The sequence below is a fragment of the Meleagris gallopavo genome, chromosome 3 (assembly GCF_000146605.3).
Source record: "Meleagris gallopavo isolate NT-WF06-2002-E0010 breed Aviagen turkey brand Nicholas breeding stock chromosome 3, Turkey_5.1, whole genome shotgun sequence".
Taxonomy (NCBI): Eukaryota; Metazoa; Chordata; class Aves; order Galliformes; family Phasianidae; genus Meleagris; species Meleagris gallopavo.
This window is the reverse complement of record NC_015013.2, coordinates 58857425-58878891: the sequence shown is the minus strand read 5'-3', so window position 1 is coordinate 58878891 and position 21467 is coordinate 58857425. Positions and strand designations below refer to the sequence as shown.

The 21467-nt window shown below is 35.7% G+C and overlaps 1 protein-coding gene across 2 annotated transcripts in view; it reads right to left on the bottom strand.

The window, feature by feature from the left end:
- Positions 1–21467, bottom strand: part of NKAIN3 (sodium/potassium transporting ATPase interacting 3) — a 352665-nt gene that overhangs the window by 17577 nt on the left and 313621 nt on the right. For both annotated transcript variants that reach the window (XM_010708976.3, XM_031552871.1), the window contains exon 5: positions 5861–5921. In XM_010708976.3, the coding sequence (XP_010707278.1) occupies positions 5861–5921 (61 nt within the window). The remainder of the gene's footprint in view (positions 1–5860; positions 5922–21467) is intronic.

Here is a 21467-nt window from a genome sequence, read left to right as displayed (position 1 = left end):
TTTCTGAAATGGATTATTCATCTATGATTTTAAAGCAGAATAAAGAAGAGGGAATCATTCTTCAGCTACATTTTTTATGACTGACTGAACTAGGATCAAGATGTCTTCTGCATTCTATTAATACGTTATTAATATTATACAATAGTATATATATATATACACACAATAGTGTATATAAATAATAGTGTTTATATTGTTTTACAGCTTTATTTTACACTACTTTTGTTTTCTTGAGGTATATATATGCAACTGTTTCCATAGGAAGAAGAACAAATTCTTGTTCAGACCATTGTATAATAAAATAAGATTAAAAAAAAAGAAAAATGAAATATGTAAATGTGAAAAGTAGTGTTAATTTAAATATTATAATGTCCCATATGTATTTGCTTCTTCATTATATACATCAGAATTCATTCTGTCAGTATAGTGTAGGATGAAAATGCATTTTCAGTTAACTCACACATTAAGGGTAATGATAGGTTGGAGGACTGTAACACCATGCAGAGTTGTTAGAATAATAGGTTTATCCTTTATATTTACAATATGGAAGAAAGCTGAGTCTAATGTAAGTAAAAGAAGAGCAAATAGGTGAACATGCATCTAGTCAGTAAACTCTATGGAAGCTTACATTTGACTCCACTAAATGTTTGATGGGATTGGCCTGAGTTGGATTGAGGGAGCCTCCTGGATACTCCTGGTGCTATTTCCAATTGTACTTCAACCTCTTTTCTGCTTCACAGTGGACATCTGCAAAGCAATGGCTGCAGCTGTTTTACCAACACAGATATCTCAGAATTGTGGGGGTTTGGGTTGCTCTTCCAGATGAACAGAAAGAGGCAAATTTCTTTTCAAGCCTTGCAAAAATACTGATGGTCACTATTATTTTGCAGAAATATCAAAGCCAGTCTGGTAGCTATACTGTTGTTTGAGTGCTGGGTAGTAAAACTTATGATCATTAAAAAAAAATCTATGTCAAGCATATTCATTTGCTGGCTGGTAACTGTACGTTTTATTTTGATATCTGAAGTCATTATGAGCTAAAGCTGAGCGCAGTAAGTGCTAAAGCCCAGTGATGATCTTTGTTTTTGGCTACTGTTTGAAAAGTTTCGTAAGTCCTTGTTTTCAGTAAGAAAATTTAGGACAGTCATTGTCTGGATATATTTGATTCTAGGAAAGCCCTTTAGTTTGGAGAAGTATCCTCTATCCTGGTTGTCTTTCATATTACATGTTTTATTATAGAAATAATCTATTCTATGAGGTAAACAGACTCAAGTATATGGGAAACTGCAATTGATGTAAAGACATTAGTCATGTGTTCCCAAATACTAGCTAGTTATGAAACGTAGACTTATATATATACAGACACGTAGGAGCCTGTTGCTACTAATAATTGTGACAATTCTTCATTCATTTTGCAAAACATAATGTATCTATAAGAAAGGTATCACTGCTGGACATATTGTGTAGCTACAAAAACTAGATGTGAAGAAAAAAATTTCTCTCTCATTAGATTACTGACAACAGATGCTCAATGGTATGTATAAATACAATGCCATATGTCAGATAAGGCAATATAGTAGTTTTTCAATGTTGGTAATAATATATTTTGGTTTACTTATTATTTATATAATAACACCATATGGAGGTTCCTACAGATACCACAGTATGAATAAAATTCCTTTTTAAAACCAGATTCATCTTCATGTTCTGAAAATACAGCTGAACTCTGAATTCAGCCAGTGTAGGGGAGAGACAAAACATTGTTTATTTACTTTTGTTCTTGTGATTTCATTTGTTGGATAAAACTACTTTCCAATACAATGAATGGAAGCCCCCTCATCCCCCCCCTTTTTTTTTTAATTTTTGCTCACTTATAACAGAGGATTGAGCTTCCCTGGACTGACCTTTTGATGTTTCAGTCTTACTTTTGTAATAAATGCTGACATGACAGTTGTACGTTTTTGATAAATCTTCCCCTCTGCTTTCACATCTTTTTTCTTACGCGTTTTATGTACAACTCAGTTTCCACTTCACAAAGTAACACAGTATAGAACTATCCCTTTAAAGAGGTGTTGATGGCATGTTTATGAAACAGTGCTATTATTTCTCAAACGAAGTCCAGAAAATATTTATAAATTTAATAATTTTAACAACGTATTTTGCCGAGTCTCCAAACTTTACTTTATTAAACCCATTCTGTAACTCTGAGAGGACAGTAACAAGCTTCTGAGTTCATTTTTAGTAAAAAATGATTCACAAACAGGATAGTGACAGGCTTTTATGATTACGGATTTCACTTATTCTGTTCCTTCAAAGGGGCTTATATAGATTGATAGACCTACAAAGATAGAAATGAAAAAATGAAAGGAAGAGATATAAATAGACTTTTTCATTACGATGAATGATGGAAGGTATTAACTCCGCTACAGCAGTGTGACTTTTACATGTCTTTTTTTCATTCCTTTTGACCTGCTATCATCTTCCTTCTAAGTAAAAGTTAACCACAGTCTGAAATGTAGGTAAGGTGAGCAATAGCTGGAAATAAATGTTTCCTCAAGCATTATTACTGTTCAGAAAAGTGTCCATCAGCCAAAATGTCAGCCTCAAAATCTATTTAAGGACTGCACAGAGGCTAAACAGGCAGCTATTATTAATTTTTAAGTCTGCCTGACAGGTTTCAGATCAAGAACTGGGGTTAACTTGATGCACTGAGTACTGCAGAATGTAATTAAGAAAGCTTTGACTCTCAGAAGGCTGAGGATTTATTCCGTGCAAACTACTGCAAAAATATGAAAGAATGACTGCATTTGTGTAAGAAAAGAACCTGCTGCATCATATTAAAATTAATAAAACTGCTCTTTCATTGCAGCTTCTTGAACTTGTAATCGCTTTATACTTTTAACTTGACTATTTTCAGGCACTGCTGCACTTCTCTTTTACACAATTTTTTTCTTCATTATGCTGCAAGTTTTCCAGAATAAGTCCCGCTATTCTCAGCTAATTACCAAACCAAATCATTTTCCCACTGTGGCTTACATAGATGTTTCTCCATTTAAAACATATCTGTGGAATTGATACAAACGAGTTAACATTTGTCTTTAATATATTTATCTATAAAAATGGAGGACTCTAGAACACAAATGGGCATTGAGAAACAAATTAGCCTGATACTGAGATACTAAGAGGCTATTTAGCTGCTTTTGATTGGATTCAGGATCTTAGGAAAAAAAATTTAAAAAAACAACAAAAAAAACCCCCATAAATTATTTTACTCCACTTGTAAAACCTCCAAGATGTGCCAGCTCTGTATCTCTGCTCCACTTCCAACACACTGCTTTTACCAACCCTCTCCCCCATCCCCTCCTTGACAATCCTCCACTAAATAAAACAGATGTATTTGCACAAGAATCTGGAAGATTATAAAGGTATAAGTGAAAATAGTAAATTGGCACAATGCTAATGAAGGATGTAGAACTAAATTATACCACATGTTCCAAGTTTAGTAAGATGATTTTTAGTTGTACCTAACGAAACACCAAATTGCAATTGGTAGTTCTTGAATACAAGCAGAAATTAAATGCAGATACCTGTTTTTTTTATGGAGAATGGGCACTGTGTAGATTTTAAGTTCTGGACCATCATAGCACCTGATGTGTTTTATTTTTTAATTAATGATGTCAACTGTTATTCTCAGTGATTTAAATTTCTCTTGGTAACAAATAGCATGAAACTCTCAAAAGACAATGGCTGGCAATCAGAGTGGACTGGTCATGGATGTCAAAGACAGAGATTGTCCTGACACTTCTAGCATATTTTCAAGTAAATAAGGCCATTAACTTGACAACAACCTTCTTGTAAGGCCCTGAATGTAAACTGCTTATACTCTTTAGCAAGTGACTATGTTTTCCAACAATATGCTATATTCTCTGATGTGAGTTTTGTATTACTTTAATTCATGCCTAAAACACTGATGTGGGAAGCACAGGATGAAGGACCAAACAAACAAAACCAAATAATTTAAAATACTTATGTAAAATGTAAAGAGTGTGTCTTCTCAGGTACAGATATATCTTTGTTTTTATGTGTGTGTGACTGTACACACACAGTTATTTTTTAGAGTTACTGTAGTTTCTCTTGCTTATCAATCTCTCAGCCTTCCCGATCATTTAATGAAATCTCACACTTTCAGGAATTTTGTTAGCAATTTTCTCACAAAGAGTCTCCAGACATCAATATGAAGCCCTGCATAATGACATGACTCATCACAGCTGTATGATAAGGACAATTATCTCTTGATTACTTTATAGTCTTTGATCCACATCTCAAGTTATATATATGGCTTGCTGCCACACTATCCTTCATATTTATCCTGCACTAACAGTTCCAAACTAATCAGCAATTTCTGTCTTTCAGTGGGAACTTGTCTAGGCTCTTCCTCCTCCTTAAGTCCTACATTTTATGCTAGTTCTCCAGGTTTCTCATTTACTGTTTCTCATTTACAGTACCAGTCTTTACTTTAGTGTTTTTCATAGTGTACTATGTATACAGCATATTTATGATTTCTTCCCACTCAGTATTATCTGAGAATTTCCTTGATGTATTTTCTTCCCATTAAAAACCTAAATGGAAGCACTAGGAGACTTGACACTAATATCTGTTGCATTACAATGGAGAACTGAACAGAGTACTGTTTTAACGATGAAAAAACACTTGTTTCTTCGCACTGTTTTCAATGAAAGTCTGCCTTTGCATCATAGTCATGAATTACTCAAATTATGTTTTCAATAAGATTTTGAAGATATTAGCAAATACTGTCTTGAGATCTGAACTTTTTTTTTTTTCTGCTATATTTATATCACTCGCAGGTGCCATTCCGTGCAGAAACAAACTATGGTAAGATTTTTTTTATGAATTTATTTATTTATGAATAAAATTGTATGAATAAATATTTGCTTGTATATTTTTTATTCTACAGCCATAATTTGATGCTTTTCTTGGCATTTGTTCAATATTTTGCTAGAGATATATATACTGCTTAACTCCTTATATGTGAGAAGTGTCTGACATGGACACATCTTCCGTAGTTTAAACAGACTTGTTCTTCAGTTTGCTTCTCTTTGCTCATTCAGTATAATTCCAGACTCACTACTGGTTTTAACAACGCCTATGATAGTCATGTGGGTAACAGTCAGTGAGGCAGTTCTCACCATCTGTTTTCTCATAGCTTACTACCACAGCATTCAACATATTAATATTTTTCCAATGACCATTCAATGACTTTTAAGAAAGTGCTTTTTGAATGATGTTCAAATGATTTTTAAACTTTTTGAACAAAATGGGTATGTATATCAGTGTTTTCTTTATAAAAATAGGTTAAGAACATGAGGCAGCATTTCAGATGCATGATCTAGTTACTTTTAAGTGTTGAATATGTTCATCTAGTTGTTAATGAGAGTGATACAGTACAGTATAAATGATTTGATATGTCATCTACATTAACTTTACTGCCAATAAAACTGTTCTTAGGAAAAACAGACTAAATGTCCTCAGGAGCTTTGATTCAAGTTTAAATGTATGTATAAAAAAACAAAGTGTATGTGCAACATGAATGACAAGCTTTTCAGCACTATATCATGTACAGGGTATATCATGTAGGGTTCACAGATCCCTACAAACAAGTTCAGAAAGTACAATCCATACACTTGTAGTACCTAAGTAAATATGTGTTTGAGGAATATTACTTGTGTACATGAATGTAAAACTCTGCCAATTTTCAAGCTTTGTTCTTCCTGGTAGTTAATGTAAGACATCTTTGGAGCCACAGTACTCCAGAGATGAATAGGTGAGTATCAGTACTTACAGCTGTCCTCTTCCTCCATGAAAATACTGATCACGTAACAGGCATACACAAATCCAATCAGCTGCATGAAAGAAGAGGAAAAGTAATCATAAGAACACAGTGAACACTTAATAAGCTTTTTATTACAATACCATGTAAGTACATCTATCAAAGCTATATTTAGGAAAAATTTCCTCCTATTTCCTGAATTAATATGTAAATCTCAGTGCAAATGGTCACACACAGTTAAATTAAAGATACTTTCTCTTTCCTCATGATACATTATATTTTAAAATCATTTCTTGTTTTTTTTGTGCCTCACTGAGATCAGCATTGATGAATGCTACTCCAAAACACTAGATCTGAACATTGTATTAGAAAATAAAGCGCTTAGATCTTGATTTTAAGTGTTACTGTTTTTTTCTCTGGATATATTCAAGACCAGTCTGGATACCTACCCGTGCAACCACCTGCAGGGAGCCCGCTTTGGCAGGGGAGTTGGACTCAATGATCACTAGAGTCTTCCAACCCCTGTGATTCTGTAATTCTGTTATTCATACATTTGCTAAATACATTTGTGTGTAGATGGTCCCCTATTTTACGTATTTACTTGTTTACAAATTTACCTAGTTTACATATAAAAAGAAAAAAAATATTTACTGACTGCTGTGGAATTCAGTTATAGTAAAGTTATCACAGAATCCATGAGAGATGTCACTTTGTCTTGCAGAAAGTGACACAGTGAACTGCTTGGCAATAGTTTAATTTGATAAGTGAAATGTCAGGATGTTGTTAAACATTAAAATTGGGATATGATTCATCAGCATCAGGAAACATTTTATCAGAAGGGCCTATCTTTACATCACATTCACTAACCAAGAAAAGAGCAGATTTTTTTTCCCAAAGAACAAAACCAGCAAAATCATGCCATTGTTTTAACAGCAGCTTCCACAAAAACATTCTCCTTAGCCCAGTTCTGTGTCACTTGTGCCACTCAGAGGAAGGGATTAAAATTTTCGGGACCAGAGAATAGAAACTGTGATTGTTTGCTTTTCATATAGACAAAATCTTCTCTTATGACTATCACCAAAAAGAAGATAATTCCACTGGGAAAGGAAATCTATTAAACTGCACTGCCCAGACATGCCCATGCTTGAGAAAATACTGTTTGTGCAGCTGTACACAATCTGTGCTATCTGAAAGTCTCAAAGAGGCTGTTCATGAGAGATTTCTAAAATAACCCAGAGATTAGTTTTCAAAAAACTCTTTTTTTCATCTGTTCAATACAAAAAAAAAAACCTAATTAAAATAGTTCTTTTAAGGTTGTCATGGATCAAGTGTTGGAGAAAGAGGTAATTTAATGGTATCGAGACAGGTATAAGCTCCTTCACAGGCACAGAAATCACTCCAACCTGCTTTCTCATTGGGTTACACCAAGAGCTTTACAAGCAGCTCCAAGAGTCTCTGCAGACAAAAAGCTTGTCCACACAAGGGAATTCAGGGAAGTTAAGATGAATTAACTAAAGCTGTGAAATCAATGCACAGAAGATAAAGTACATTAAATCCCCGTGTGGCCTTCCCCATTCAGAAATAAAGTGGCCTCAGCTCACTGCAGCTTAATCCTCCTCCAAGGGATTAATCATCCCCATGGAGAATTAAGCTGCAGTGCACCCAGGCTAAGTTCCCTGCGAATGAAAGCTGCCACAGTGCTGTGGCCTAGTCCTGCCAGAGCCTCCTGCCTTGGCCATTCACCTCGCTGGGGTTTTGGGAAAGAAACTAGTGAGTTTAATCCAGCTTTCTTATGGTTTTGAGCAGGCTCCAGCATCCTTGGCTTTTTTTTGAGGGGGGGGGGTTGGCGGGGGGGGGGTAGGGTAGTCAATTTTACTAGGTAAAAGCTACCACCTTTATCAGGTGGACACTGGGTGGATGAGTCTTTAATGTATACAAAGTGAAGCAACGTTACATAAAGGATTCCAAGGGATTGAGAAAAACAATCATACTTGAGGTGTATTGCTTATACTAGCTGAACATTACACATAGATTAAATTGCTATTGCATTAAGTACAATACAAATACCAGAAAATAGGTGGCTTTTCATGAAGGAATATCATCCATTTATTTACACTACTTCCATTCACCACTGACAGTGTGTGATTTGACCATGTGAGCCACTTGGGTTTGTTTCTTCTCCCTAAGTATGGCACTGAAATGTTTGGAAGCAGGCATGACAGTTCAGCCCACAATCTTTGTAGGTTAAATATTTTTGAAGGCAGCTCAACTACTTCCTTAACATTTGCCATTGCTGTACTTCATGATTTTTTTTTTCTACTCAAAATCAGGGAGAATGCTAGCCCCACCTCTAATCTCCTGGCATAGAAAGAGATTTCTATTCTCATATACAATAATCTACTTGACCAAAATTACAGAGTCATAGAATCACAGAATTGCTTAGGTTAGATCATCGAGTCTAACCACAACCTAACCATACTACCCTAACTCTAACAACCCTCCCCTAAATCATCGAAAGAGGAAAGAAAAAAGCAAGCAAGCAAAAGGAGGGAAAAATAAGAGGTCTGCTCTCCAAAAAGTGTGGGGCTTGGTAAACCTGATTGTCTTAACAGCTATAACAGCTTACATCTTCCTCTTTCAGTACATCTTCTCCTTAATGTAAACCTTTTCCCACTGATGTTACTGCTTGGAACAGTGTTGTAATGTCTTTGCCATATCTGCTATAAAATCAGCAGTCTTCCACTGCTTATCAGTGTTTCTTTGTATTTCTTTTAATTATTAGATAAATTTTCCTTAATTAGACAGAAATCAAGGCTACTGCGTACTTGTTTAAAACATAAAGAATGTATTTACCCCCTAAGTTAATTTTGGAGAAAAGGAAAAATCAGGTCTTTAATCACATTGTACTATCATTGTAATATCATATTGCAACCCACCATGTATCAAGAACTTTCCGTAATTAAATAGGAGAACACACTCATTTCTGAAAGAACACGGCAACAAAGAGAAAGAATAGCCCTTTGACAACAGTTGTCCAGTATATGTGCTCTATGGTGGACAGCAATACTTGGCTTGTAACCAACATACTTGTAATTATAATTGGTAACTGATATCTACACTACGATTAACAAGAAGTGATGAAGTGGGAACAAATTAGACCTGTACTGAGATATACTTAAACAGAGCTATGGTCACTACACTGGAATATTTTTATAAATGTATTAATTAAAATCTCCACTTTTGCTTTATTGATGGACACATGAATAAAATATTTATTCCAACAAATTACTTTTACTATCTTGGTTAACTCAGCTGCTGTTTAATTAATAATGTTATGCTCATGTGAACCCATCCAGCCATCATGTTAATTGCCAATTTGCAGTGAGCTGACTGATGTATATTGCCTGGTTTGTCGGTATTGGAAATGCAGGCTATTGGCCTGGCACCAAGTGATAGGCGTAAATGTGTGTCCCCAGATAACTAAAGAAGCCGTGATGCAATGACCTGGAAGATATTTAATTTGCACATTTTGGATTTCAGTAATCTTTCAAAGGGGATGATGAAGTAGTTAGAGCAGGATGTCCAAGATATCAAATGTTGTTAGTAATTAGAGATATAAATGGGAACCTAGAGCTTGACACAGAGAGCAATTTAGATGCCAAGTGATCTTGACAATGTTTTTTAAAGACATGGGAACCTTTTGGGATACTTGCACTGACTTTTGCTCGCAAAGCCTGATCTAGTGAACTGTTTCAGAAGTCATTTGTCCATGCCACTCGGCAGAAAATGAAGTGGAAGAGGCTATTATCCTCTGCTTTCACTCATTTGCACCGTTCTTAGAGCAAAAATCCTGCTCTGGTGAGAATAAATAATACATAAAATACTCAGATATTTATCACAGCAGATACTGAGACCCCCAACAGCATCTAGTCCATCTTTCAGAAAAATCAAATAACACTCAGAAGTCAGACATTGGCCATGGTTGAAATCACAGAATGGCTTGAGTTGGAAGGGAATTTACAGATCATCTAGTTCCAACCCCTCTGCTTTGGGCCAGGCTGCCCCCACCGCATCAAGCTGTCCAGGGCCCCATTTAGCCTGACCTTGAATACCTCCAGGGATGGGCACAGACAACTGCTTTGGGCAGCTTGTGCCAGTGCCTCAGCACCCTTTGAGAGAAAAATTTACTCTAAATATCTACCTTTAATCTCTCTTCTTTTAGTTTTAAACCACTCCCCTTTGTCCAATCGCTGTTAGACCATGTAAAAAGTCAGTCTCCTTCTTGTTTATAAGCTCCCTTTAGGTACAAGAAAGCCACACTGAGGTGACCTTCTCTTCTCCAGGCTGAACAAGCCCATATCCCTCAGCCTTTCTTGAAAGGAGAGGTGCTCCAGCCCTCTGATCATCTTTGTGGCCCTCCTCCAGATTTACTCCAACAGCTCCACATCTTTCTGGTGTTGGGAGGGCTCCAGGCCTGGATGCAATAATCCAGGGGGGTCTTCTTCACAATGGCAGAGCAGAGAGGGACAATCACCTCCCTCACCCTGCTGGCCACTTCTCTTTTCATGCAGCTCAGGATACTTTCAGGCTGCAAGTAGATGTTACTGGCTCATGTAAAGTTTTGGTACAAAACCTCATATTTCTTTGATGACTAGCTGGTAAACTTCACTCACATTCCCCAAATCATAATGATGAGCAAACTCAGGGTGTGGGAAACAATTGTCACCTTGTTTAAGGGACAAGGACTTTGATTTGTTGTACACGATAGGTTTTCCTATGAGTGGAACATAGGTACATTTATATAATGTTATTAACAGGACTTTTAATATATAATATATATTCTCCCAAGAGCCTCAAATAAAAATGAAATACTAGTCTCTGTTAGTCTCTGTTATTTTTTTCCCTCTAGAGGACATAAATATTTCAGTCTAACTAAAATCTCTAAGCTCATGAAATGGACATCTGCATGAAATAGAAATGCCTAAGTTAATAGAAGTGAAATTAGATTATATAATTGTCCATCATTAAACTGTAAGAAACTATGACAACATGCAAGACATTTTAAAAAAACTAATCATTTGAGCAAATACATGCTGTGCTATAATTGCTTTATAAATGAATATTACTATAACATATCCTATTAAAGAGAAGAGCCAAATTGAGTGTAAAATGTGTATTTACTTGCAAATTAATGTATTTTAATAGTTACTAGCTAATGTGGATTATCTTCTCTTTAGGAAAACAAGGACAAATGCAAAATTAAAAGTGTTTATTTAAATCAAGGTTATTATTTTCAGAATGAAATATTTTTGATTAAAATTGATGATTTAAGTATTTTTTATTTAAATCATTCTACTTGGCTTTGTCATCATCAGCTGTGGCCTCAAAATCCACTTTCACATAATGTGATTACTTTTCTACCTCCTGCACTTATTGCAGATCATCTAGACCAAAACTGTATACTGGGGATTTAAGATTATATGAAGTATTGCCCTAGACTATCAGGTTGTTCTTCAAAATCAGGTATACAACAGGACACATATCACTATTAAGCTACTACACAGTGTTTCATAGAGTTCTCATTACAATAACATAGGATCAGCCAAATAAACTAAGTCAGCATTCTGTAGGCCTGACTGTTGGAGAATGTGTGTAACACAGGTAAGCTAGATTTGTAAGATTTTTCCAGTCAAGAAGATGACAACTCCACTTCAAGTTTTATGTTCAGAATACACTGCAGTATATGGTAGCATCACCTTGTGAAGTACATTATGCTAAGTATTTTTTTCCTTCCAACTTAAAATCTATTGGATTTGACTTGAATAAAATTTAGGTATTAGGAAGATTATCTATCAATTTCAATTGCAGCCAGTCTGGTCCAGCTGTTCCATTTGTAGTACTAGTTAAGAGCTTTCCCAGAGGCTGCAACTCAGATAGGCCTTAAAATGAATTACAGACTCTAAGAACAAGCTGACAAGCTGATGGGTACTTTTCTCTCTAAATTTAAGTAAATTTTTCTCTACTTTTCTCTCTAAATTGGAGAGGTGTGGATTTGAAGGATGGACTGTTCAGTGCATTAGGAATTGGCTGGCTGGCTGCAGCCAAGGGGTTGTGATCATTGGTTCTGTACCAAGGTGGGGGCTGGTCACAAGCGGTGTCCCTCAGGGGTCGATCTTGGGCCTGGTGCTCTCCAACATCTTTATCAATGACATCGACAGTGGCATCGAGTGAACCCTCAGCAAGTTTGTGGATGACACCAAGCTAAGTGGTGCAGTCGATACGTTGGAAGGAAGGAAAACCATCCAGAGGGACCTGGACAGGCTGGAGAAGTGGGCCCATGGAAACCTAATGAGGTTCAGTAAGGCCAAGTGCGGGTGCTGCGCTTGGGTCGGGGCAATCCCAGGTATTTATACAAACTGGGGGGAAGATCTCCTGGACAGCAGCCCTGTGGAGAAGGACAAGCCCTTAGCACTAATCCTGTTGATCTGGTTATCCATTATTTGATAGGAAGCTTAAGATTTTGGATGAAATGAAAGACTCAGTATGTAAAAATAATGAACACAACATTTAAACACAGTAGTTAAAAAGAATTATCACAGAATCACAGAATGGCCAGGGTTGGAAGGGACCTCAAGAAACATGAATCTCCAATCCTCAATTATGACTGGTTAGAACTACTATTTTATCTTGCAAGATATTAATCACTTGTTAATGATTTGACTGAATAAATTGAAGGTCAACAGTTTAAAACAGTGGCAACTTGAACCTTGAGCCTTGAACAAGATGATGGAAAGGAAAGGAGATGAAGGTGGAAAGAAAGAAAGATAGAACAGAGATCTACATCTGAACAGACTCTTAGAAAACTACCAGAAAGGAGTTCAATAAACAAGCAAGACCTTTCCTCTAGATTTATTTTTCCTCCAGATCTTAAGGGAAATAAATGTTCTGCTCAGAATGGAATCAAAGCTCTTAAGATACCTGGCAATTAATTCAGAGTCTTCAGCTAACTGACTTTCTGTCTAGGGAAGGTTGTTTTTCCTAGATAAGCAGGACAATGAGTCTCAATATTCCATAAGCTGCAAGGAGGTACACTATACTCCAGTATGGTTAATAATGTAGCGAATCATAAAAAAGGTCGATGTGATAATTATAAAGTTAGTCAGCAGCTGATTTCTGTAAATAATTTCTTGATCAAAGAAAGGACCAAGCCTACTCAACTTATAACCTTCTGGCCAGACAGCAATGCCTAGTGGAACCCCATGACCATCAAAGACCCCTTGCAAGAATCCTATATAACACAGTGCATGTGTAACACTAGATTTTAGTATGCATAGCAATTCTCGGAATAGGCATACACTTCACAGAAATTGTGTGAATATTCACATTTTCACATAAAAGAAATCCCCCGTGCTCCCAGAACCGCAATAAAGCAAGGTTGGCTTTTTAATCTGTCATTTCAGTTTGCAAGTTTCATTCCTGGATTTCAGTGACACTTAGGTTAATATCTAATCAGCTCTTCAGCTGAATAACAGGATGCGAGAAAACACATATGATTTTACAAGAAGGAGGCAGAAAGCGGGCTTCTCTTTATTTCTGTAAACCTGGCTTTGTATATTTGTATATTTTTATAAATATATTTTTTTGCTTTTGCTTTAGCTTGCCAGTCTTAAGAATAATTTCAGAGCTACTTGCAGATGACAGCATTTCATATCTTTTGACAAGGCACACTTTAATTCATGTTTGATGGTGTCTTGTAACCCAAAGTGATTTTTCGAGGTATCCATAAGGTTTCATCTCCCCTGAGCTTTGGAAGCTGGTAATGAAATTATGCATGTAGGAGATACCAAAGTAAACTGCTTTGAGAAGAGTAAACTATTGAGAATCTGGTCCATCTTTTATGTTAATACTCTTTCAAAAATTCTTCTCCTGCTTATAGTGCAGAAATTAAGAAAGATATCCTTTGCCGATAAAATACCAAAATACATGTTTTGCCTTTTTTGTTAATCAAAAGGCACATAAGGGGAGTATTATTTCTACTAGTTTGTTGCAATAGGCACAAAGAATACATTTTAATCCTAATGCATTGTTATCTGTAACAATTATTTATTTTCTACTGAATTATTTCTTTCCCTTCATAAAACTTGTCAACAACAAATGGATGAAACTATTACATCACTATGATGGACTTCATCACTTAAAGACAAACAAGCTGTGGCATGGAAATAAAAATGAGAAGTTCAGGATTTCAGTGAAGTGACAATGAGTGTAAGAATAGAATTATTGCAGCCTGATCCTCACAGTTCTCTAACTCCTCTATACATACATCTTAAGTGTCTAGGTAGAAGTAGATAATGTTGAACATATTATTTTAGTTCATGTTAATCTCTAAACATAGTTTGAAAATTCTAAGAAAAAAATTAAGGCTTTCACTAACAATTGTCAGGGCATGCTTCAAGAAAAATAAAACAATAAAAGCAACCCAGAGATAAAACCTAAGCCATCACATTAACTCATTTTAGGACATGTTCTATGATCTAATGAACTGTAAAATAAGATTTAATTTCTAGCCATACTAGACTGCCCACGTTAGCCCCCTACTGAACACTCAACGGAGATATTCAGAAGTAGCAGACACAGAAATATACCTCTGAAGCAATCTCCAGAACCTGAAAAACGTGCATCTGCTTAGACCCAGAACCAACTGAATCACAGAAAAAAAAAAAATAAGGCTTGAATTTCTTTAACAAAGAGCTGGTTAAAATTCGCAGTGCAGAAATTCATATATGGCATCATGGATGAATACAGATGTCTGAAAACTTTTCTTATAATCTAGTTTGCAGAGGGAGCTGACAAAGCAACCTATACTATTTCTCTCTGTAGATCTCAATTCTGATTTTATTTTTTTTTAATATATTACATAGTTAAATTTTCTTTTTCCATTAAGATTTTGTTCAATATAGACAAGGAAAATCACAAACAATTACTATTTTTGATATTCTTTTCTTTACAGTGTAAATATATACTTGAAAATCTAAAAATCCTATCTTCCTTAGAGGATTACAGATAAGTCAGTTTGCTGGGTTTTTTGTTTGTTTTTGCAAAGAAGTTCACCTGCATTGTTAAGAAGAAAAGGAAAGAAAAGATAAAACAGACAAGTATATAATTAATGTTGATTCTTGAAAATAAAAAATGAAAATAATCACTTCTATGTCCACCAGAGACTTTGATATCATTTAGCCTTTTTTTATCGTGTGTATGTGTTCACTGAAATGCTAGTGATGGACAGTAGTTTAACAAAACTAGTGAAGCTGACGAATGCCATTCTGATCATTATTCTCTTCTTCCTAGCCAGTTTCCATCTACTATCATATTTAGCAAATGATTTACCACATGTATACTTTCACTTGCACTTCAATCTTCCATATTCAAACCAAAGAATAAATTGCTCTATTTTGAGACACAATTTGACCTTTTCCTGCTCTTTGGAAGAAACAGTACTATCATCAGAAACATGTCTGGATTTATGTGTTTGGCAGTTAACAGCAGCATCTTCATTTAGCTGTAACACCTAAAATTGTGCAACAATTGCAATAAGTTCTTCTGAAAAACTCTTTTATGGTAGTTTTTATGTCTACCTTTCCCACTGTACTCTTACTACTGATGATATTGTTTAACTCCTTCAAGGTGCTACCAGAATGCACAGATGGAGGTACACAAACACACACACTCCCTTTAATGCTTTGTGAAGTGACCTGCTATGATATGTGATAAACAAGACTATCATAAAAGCAGCAACGTTATCATTTTGCTCAGGTATTCCCAATAAAACTGTGTATTAAAATGTTTTTGTGCTGGATTCCCACTGGGGAGAAAAGCAATCAAGAATTGCAATGAAGCTTTGCTTTCTATCAGTACCTAATGAATTTCAGAAGTGGCTTCTCCAGTTACCCCTGACCTGGTGTGATCGCTTTTACAATCTCCTGACAATTTAGTTGTTTGCGGTATATGGCCCCTGTACGGGAGATGTGGCTCTTACCAGCTCACACTGCATCCCACTACTTTCTTTTATCTGGGTCTGGTTGTGGATCTCAAAGCCCAGGATGTACCCCAAATCAGCATTTGTTTTCCAGGGAGCAAGCTCAGCTTGTATTCAGGCAGTTTGCGAAGGTAAAAGAAAAAATGGAGACATTCAAGGAAGGTCTTTGTCTCCACACAAAACCAGCAAAAACATCTAGACTAAAGCTGAATTACACAGCCTGAAGGAGAAGAAATCAAGCAGAGAAATGTAAGCCCACTTCTTCCTGCATCCAGAATTTGGAAAGACCTTTTCCTAGGAACTCTCCCTCTACATATAAGGGACACCAGGATCTTTACAGAGTGCCCTCAACCTTGGAGGAAACCTTAACTTAAAAGGGGGAGCCTGAAGGCATCACCCTATCTCAGCCCTATGCATTTAAAGTATACACGAATAATTGGATAACAGGATAAGAAACTCAGCTGAGTTTACTGCAAAATGTTGGAGATGGATCTTATGGTATTGAGAAACTGAGTGATAAAATTAGAATTAAAATTTAGTAACACCTCAGTTAGATGCTCGAGGAGCTCTCCTAGGGGAACAGGCTGAGAGAGTTGGGGCTCTTCAGCCTAGAGAAGAGAAGGCTCCAAGGAGACCTTATAGCTGCCTTCCAATACCTGAAGGGGCTTACAGGAAAATTAGGGAGGGACTTCTGATAAAGTCATGTAGCGATAAGATGAGAGGAAATGGCTTCACACTAGAAGGGAGTAGATTTAGACTAGACATTAGGAAGAAATTCTTTACTGTGAGGGTGGTGAGACACTGGAACAGGTTGCCCAGCAAGGTTGTGGATGCCCCTTCCGCAGAAGCATTCAAGGCCACGCTGGATGGGGCTGTAAGCAACCTGGTATAGAGGGAGGTGTCCCTGCCTATAGCAGGAGGTTGGAACTAGACGATCCTAAAGATCCTTTCCAACCTAAACCATTTTATGATTCTATGATTCAATATCAGTAAACACACATAGTGAAAAAACCCGAAACAATAAATAAATGTATAGAGGTTCTAAATTTTTTATTACTTCATAGAAAATTTGCAAATAGTTCATTGTAAACATCAGTTGAGTGTTCTGTGGCAATCAGAAGGGAGAATCAAATTGTAGGACAGCAATAGTAAAAAAAGCAGAATATATTACTGCACCACTGTGTAAATCCCTTGTGTCCCACACCTTCAGTGCTACACATAGCTCTTTTTTCTCCTCATCTCAAAAAGGAAGTAATTGAATCAGAAAAAGAACACAGAACACTGTGCAAGATAATCAAAGACGTATATGGCTTTAGAATAAAGAAGAGATTAAACAAAATCCCCCTTGAAATGGAGACAACTGACTAAAGAATTAAAAACAAACAAACAAACACGAATATCTTGAAAAAGCTGAATACAAAATAATTAACCTCACTTGTAATTATATAAGAAAAATGGAAAATGAAAACAAATTATCAGATCACAGACAAAGAGGGATGCTTTTAATCACAAACCTAAGAAAGGATACTTTCCACAGAAATCATAATTGAACTGTAAATAATAAATCTCTTCCAGAGAATGGTAGAGAGATGAGATATGTACACTGTTTAAAAGCTGATTAGGCACTTTCAGGAAAAAAAGTGTTCATCAAAGGCTGTGAAAAACATGACTGCAGATACAATACACTTATTTCAGGAAGTCTCAGCCAGTATTGCTAGGAGTTTTTAAACACTTGTGTTTGCTGCATTAAACTTGTCAATTTCTTATTATTTACACTTGCTAAATTAATCAGTGAAAAGCTGGAAAAGAAGTACTGAAGTCTAACTTACACAAAGGGAAAAACATTAAAATGTTATTTCTCGGCTTGATGTATTGTAACTTCAACCCACTATTTGATGAATGGAAATGTATTAAATGAGGTTTGGTTGCTTTCAGGTTTTAAACTCATACGAAATGATCCAGTTAGGTATGTTACTTGTAACAGATTAAAGGAAAAACCTTAGATTTTAATATATAAATCAATGAGAATAGATATGAATAATGTCTAACTCTTGTGTTAGATTCCAAGGATTACTTTCAGAAGGTCATTATCCAGGTTTTCTCTGTGACTTTTTACACTACATGGAATCTGGATTATTATTTGAGTGAGGCAAAAGAAATTTTTTCTGTTTGAGTAAATTGCATATAACAAAATACCAAAATATTGTATGGATTTGGTTCTAAATCCTTCAAAATGTCACAGAGACACAAAAGCCTGCCAATCTTTGTTGGTAGAAAAACATTAATAATTATGAACTGAAACAACTACCTGGAAAAAAAACAGCAAACTTCTTAAATCAAAGAAAGAATGTGTACATTAATCTTCACATTTCTATTATACCATTTAGCTTACCCCAAAACATCCATTTTCCAAGTACTACCACATCTATGACCTCCTTATCTTTGTCAATTTTTTGGAAAATTAATCCATCAAGCTATCCAGGGTCAACTTAGCAGATGTGTTGAAATTAAAAGCTGTACACAGAAGCAGCTTTCCCTTGTCACCAAAGCCCAACTGGTCTTCTGTGAGAGGACTGAGCTGCATTCATAATCCAGAATATTTACCTAATGGTCCTGAAAATCAGCCTGAAAAAAAAAAAAACCCAAAAAACAACCCCAAAATGGAGAATACTTAGAAGAAAGTCATCTTTCTGATATATACCTTGTGTTTATATAGACTAGCCCACAAAATTCAATGTCCCTCTTTCTCCATATAGGCTACCCTGAAAAAAAAGTGACTTGAGAATTTAGATAAAGAAGCTTGGTAAGTCTCCTAAAACTAGAAAGTTTTCATTAAGGTAATCTTCTATTTTCTCTTCAGACAGATTTGCAACTGTGTGATTCAAGCTTCAGCAGAACTCAATCTTTCTTAGTTTTTCACTATATTTTCTTATGCATTTGATTCTTATTTCATATGTGTTTCGGGAAAGACACTTCCAAAAGTCCCCCAGCACTTACTATCAAAGTCTTCTGATCTCCTAACTATTGTAATACAAATCCAAATACATCACTAAATTTAGAGTTAAAAATAATTATTAACTAAAATGTGCTATTTTGCAGAATTTGACTATTATTTATTCAAGGGGAAAGATTCTATTCTTTTCATGAGGAGAGAAACAAAATAATAAATCAATAATATTAGGCAACAATGAGATTTGAGAGAGAAATAGTAAAGCAGAATCACCATGACAGAACTAAGGGAAATCTTGGGAAATAACCAATAGCTACAGAGCAATAGTCAAAGTGACAAGTTTCACCTACACTATGACCTATGGCTCCCTACATCTTTTGCAAGCTTAATGCTGAAATTTAGTTATCACTGCCATGGTCTTAAGGATGAATCAAAGTATGTTCTTTAAGAAGTACTTCTGATTGCTCTGAAAGTAATGCTACCTATTTATTTCTGGTAACTGCAACAGTTACAAGGAACACAATGACATTATTTGATAGAACAAATTCTCAGTTACAAAATACTGTTTTTCAACCTAGTCACCATCATTTGCCAACTTGCTGAAATGTATCACCCAGCACCTCAATGTGCTCGCATCCACTGTTTGGTCTCTACAAACATTCAGGAAGCGTTGATGAATGTCAGAGGGTGACATTTTTTCTGCGTGTAGGAATTCAGTGACAGACCTTTGCTTCATACACTCTTCCATATCAGACTCCAATTTGTCAGACTGCCCCTCTACTGCTATCTGTCACATGGCTACAAAATGTAATGCAATATTGGCAAGAAGGTTCAGGGTCCACTGCCATACCACCAATATCTGCCTCTGATGTAGTAGGCCAACATTATAATATAGAAGGCATTGCTTTCAGAGTAGCCCTCGTATTTCCAGTGGCAGTACTATAACTCAGTCTGATTATCTGTTAGTATATTAGCTGGATGATGTGAGAAACTGGACTCAAATGTTCATTGCCTCGGTCTTAATTGTCTTGATTTGATCACATATCCCATCTTTTCCATTAGCTGAATGGAAGTAAATTATAATTTGCTTGCTTACATTTCAATTTGTTTGCTAACTATTTTAATAAATTCAAAACTATTCATAATAAGAAAACTTTAAAATATCAATGATCTTGATCACTGTCATGCAGGAAGTCCTGCGAAAGCGATTAAATTTCCTGTTGACATTATAATGAATGAAGTTAAATAAAGTTGGTAACATTTATAATAAATAGCATTGAACAGAAAGAAAACTTGCATTGGAGAAACTGTGAAGTATTAGAGATGATGATTCTAGGAGGAGAACAGTGAAACAAAGTCAGTAAATGTCTGGCAATCAGATTTTAGTTACCCAAGATGGCAAACAGGTTAGGAACAAACAGGTCTTTCTGAAAAAAAAATTGCTCAGGAAAGCAGTCAGACTGACTGGAAGAAGAATCACTGAAAAAGCATAAAGTTGTTGCAGCAGAAACACAAGAAGCATTGGCTTGGTAATGATCTCTTGGATGACCTGCACACAGATTACCAGAGACAAATATAAAATAAAAATAAATGTATAATGATAAACACAGAAAGGTCAAGACACAAGAAACAAATGAAAAGAAAGTAAAGCATAATAAAAAGTATGCAGTGGCATATTACTAACAAAGGGTAAGTTCAAGCACTGAGCTATTGCAACTCTGATGTGACCATGAGGCCACAGGTACATGTGGCAGCAGTAATTGTTTCCAGCATGAGCAGCTCATTCATCAGGTAGCTCTCTAGTCCATTTCAGCTACACAAACAGCTCTTCTAGCTGACCAGAGGCACGAGTTTGGGCAGGTGTGAATAAGGTTTGTCTGTGTTACATGTGCTGCCATTAAATAATTAATACATAACTATGGTCATAGGATGTCTGGAAAACCCAATTTGATTTCATTTCCATCTTCAGAAGAAAGATTAAATGTAGTCAGCAAAATAATGCCACTGACACTCAGTGACTCAGCTAAGAATAATGAAAAGAAAACTATAGATTATTTACATAACTTAGAAATCTGAAGAAATTTATACATAATAGCCTTTGTGAATTCTCCTGAAAACATGTAAGGGTCTGGGTAAAGCAATCTCAAAGATGTTAGTACACAACTTGTAAGAATTTGATTAAAACAGGAGAGGCTGAAGAAGATCAGAAAGGGTTGTCCCTACTTATTTTCAGACAAGGGCAAGAAAAAAGAAGGGAAGGATGACTCAGAAAATTATGTTCCTAGCTTCATTTGCCATAAAATTATTGAAATGAGAAATCAAATTAATAATGGAGAAATAAACATTCTACCAAGAAGGTAATAGGTACTAAACAACATAGATTTCTCAGGAACTGAATCATGTTAAATCAAGCCTGTTCTTTTTTAGAAGAGAAGAGAGCTTTTTCTCTTTTAAAAGAGAAGTTTGGGAAGAAGCAACAGGTGTGATATATCTTGATTTTAGAAGGCATTTTGAAAATGCTTAACATTCTTACAAGGAAATAATGGAAATATTGCTATATAGGCAGAAAAAATACGTTGAAAATTGCACTCATAAATATCTACCTATTGTTCTCTATCAAATTAGGAGTTGGT